The following is a 2,131-nucleotide window of genomic DNA, read 5'->3' as shown; positions in this document are numbered from 1 at the left end:
CAGGTCCCCCTTTGAAACGTATAGCGGGTCCACATGAAGTGAGGAATGGGAGGCTTTATAAATCACTAAAGCGCAGGGAGCGTAACTGCGCACAAGAACACTTTTCTCATAAATAAATAAGTAAATAAATAAATAAATAACAGGTGTACTTTTTGAACATTTGCCTCACCCAATTATTCCTGGATCTGAACTTTGTAATTATGACTACAAGCACCATACAATTTATGCTGTTATCACCAGACAACACTAAAAAAGGGTGGCCTAGTGCATTGCGGGAGCTGGGGAGGGCTAGATGTACGCAGCCTTATCCCTACTTTGCAAAGAGGCTGTTTATGTGACTCGAACCCGTGACCACAAGGTCATAATGTTCTAATCACTAGACACACAACACTACTGAGTAGAATAAGTATACTATAACTTTTTAACCATGCTCACGATAGTGTATATAAATGTAGTGTGTCCAAATGATGGCCAAAATGTGACGGTGATTTATGAATTTTCCACTACGCAAATTTTTAGGAATAATACCCTTTGCCAGCTAAATTCCTGGTCAGCTTAGTCACATGGGTGCTATTTTTCCTTTCTTTCTTTCTATTTGTCTTTTCTTTACAGAACCAACTCCCTTCTCCATACTCTATAAATACCACCATCCATAGCCAATCCCTCCACCTCAAGACCTACTAAACCAAGTGTTTCGAGATGGCTTCAAAGACCACTTCATCCTTTGCTCTTTTTCTCTCCCTCAACCTTCTCTTCTTTTCCCTAGTCACTGCCAATCATAGCAGTTGCCGTTGTAACAGTTGTGGTTGTAACCCAAGACCAAGACCAAACCCTAATCCTAACCCTAATCCTAATCCTAACCCTAACCCTAATCCTAATCCTAACCCTAACCCTAACCCTAACCCTAATCCTAACCCTAATCCTAACCCTAACCCTAACCCTAACCCTAACCCTAATCCTAATCCTAACCCTAACCCTAACCCTAATCCTAATCCTAACCCTAACCCTAACCCTAACCCTAATCCTACCCCAACTCCTACCCCTGCTTCCCGTGGTAGGTGCCCTAGGGATGCCCTCAAGCTAGGGGTATGTGCCAATTTGCTTGGCTTGATAAGTGTGATTGTGGGTTCCCCACCAACTCTCCCTTGCTGTTCTCTGATTCAAGGTCTAGCCAATCTCGAAGCCGCGGTCTGCCTCTGTACGGCCATCCGAGCCAATATCTTGGGCATAAATCTCAACATTCCTCTCTCCCTCAGTTTGATACTGAATTCATGTGGGAGAACCACCCCAACTGGCTTTCAATGCTTCTAGAAACTCCCCTCACTCCTTAGCTTTGTCCTTTTCCCCACCCTTCTATTATCATATATTTGTGTGTTGTTTGATGCTCGTGAGTAAGACTATAATAGCTCCTACACCCATTTCTAGTATGAAGTTGTGGAGGCCTCTTGTTCGTTGAGATAGTTTAAAGCTATGATGAACTATAGTTTCAGTTTCATATGTAACGTTGTTATTATATATATGTGTAGACTTGCTTATGTTCGTGAAGTTCAATAAAGACTACTATGTTGTGTTGTATTTTTTTAAGGGTTGGCGCGCTCCATGTTTGGGAACTCTGGCATTTTCTAAGGAAGCTTTATTTCAAGGTAATTAGTATAAGTGCATATGCATTTGTAATGATATAAAACGATGTGTACAAGAAAATGATATTTCTAGTCCCTTACCGGGTTTTGTTTCTTAAAATTAGGGCTGCAACTTGGGTCGGGTTTTAGTCGACTTGCATCGACCCGACCCGAAAATAGCTTGGGTTGGGTTCATGTTTCTCGGGTTTCGGGTTGAGCCGGGTCTACGATCCAAAAGCCCGCATGAATCTCGGGTCGAGCCGGTTTTGAAGGGGCCGACCCGATCCGACCCGAGTTACTTAAGTTATACTATGTATTTTTTTTTCTAAAAGTTTGTTACTTTAAAAGTGAAAACTTAAAAGTAAAACTCACGCATGCACGCATTCACAAGGACTCTTTCCATCTTCTGTTCGTTTCCCCCCTTTAGCTTTAGGGTTTCAAGTTTCAACTAAATAGTTAATGCACTAAATAGTTTGTTGTTTATCTCATATGAGTATAATCATTTTCATTTG

At 41.5% G+C, this 2,131-nt stretch overlaps 1 protein-coding gene across 1 annotated transcript; it reads left to right on the top strand.

Annotated features, from left to right (window-relative positions):
- The first annotated feature begins 683 nt into the window (after positions 1-683).
- Positions 684-1,575, top strand: LOC143885023 (uncharacterized). The gene has a single exon (XM_077388970.1). The coding sequence runs from the start codon at positions 700-702 to the stop codon at positions 1,309-1,311; it is 612 nt and encodes a 203-aa protein (XP_077245085.1). The 5' UTR covers positions 684-699; the 3' UTR covers positions 1,312-1,575.
- The last annotated feature ends 556 nt before the right edge of the window (positions 1,576-2,131 follow it).

The sequence above is a fragment of the Tasmannia lanceolata genome, unplaced genomic scaffold (genome assembly GCF_043159265.1).
Source record: "Tasmannia lanceolata isolate RefF3 unplaced genomic scaffold, GAP_Taslan_0.1 ptg000008l, whole genome shotgun sequence".
NCBI classification, from domain to species: domain Eukaryota; kingdom Viridiplantae; phylum Streptophyta; class Magnoliopsida; order Canellales; family Winteraceae; genus Tasmannia; species Tasmannia lanceolata.
The sequence above is the reverse complement of the archived record's forward strand: the minus strand, read 5'-3'. Positions and strand labels throughout refer to the sequence as shown.

Coding starts and splice junctions, on each gene's coding strand:
- LOC143885023 (XM_077388970.1), top strand. CDS start 700: ATGGCTTCAAAGACCACTTCATCCTTTGCTCTTTTTCTCTCCCTCAAC.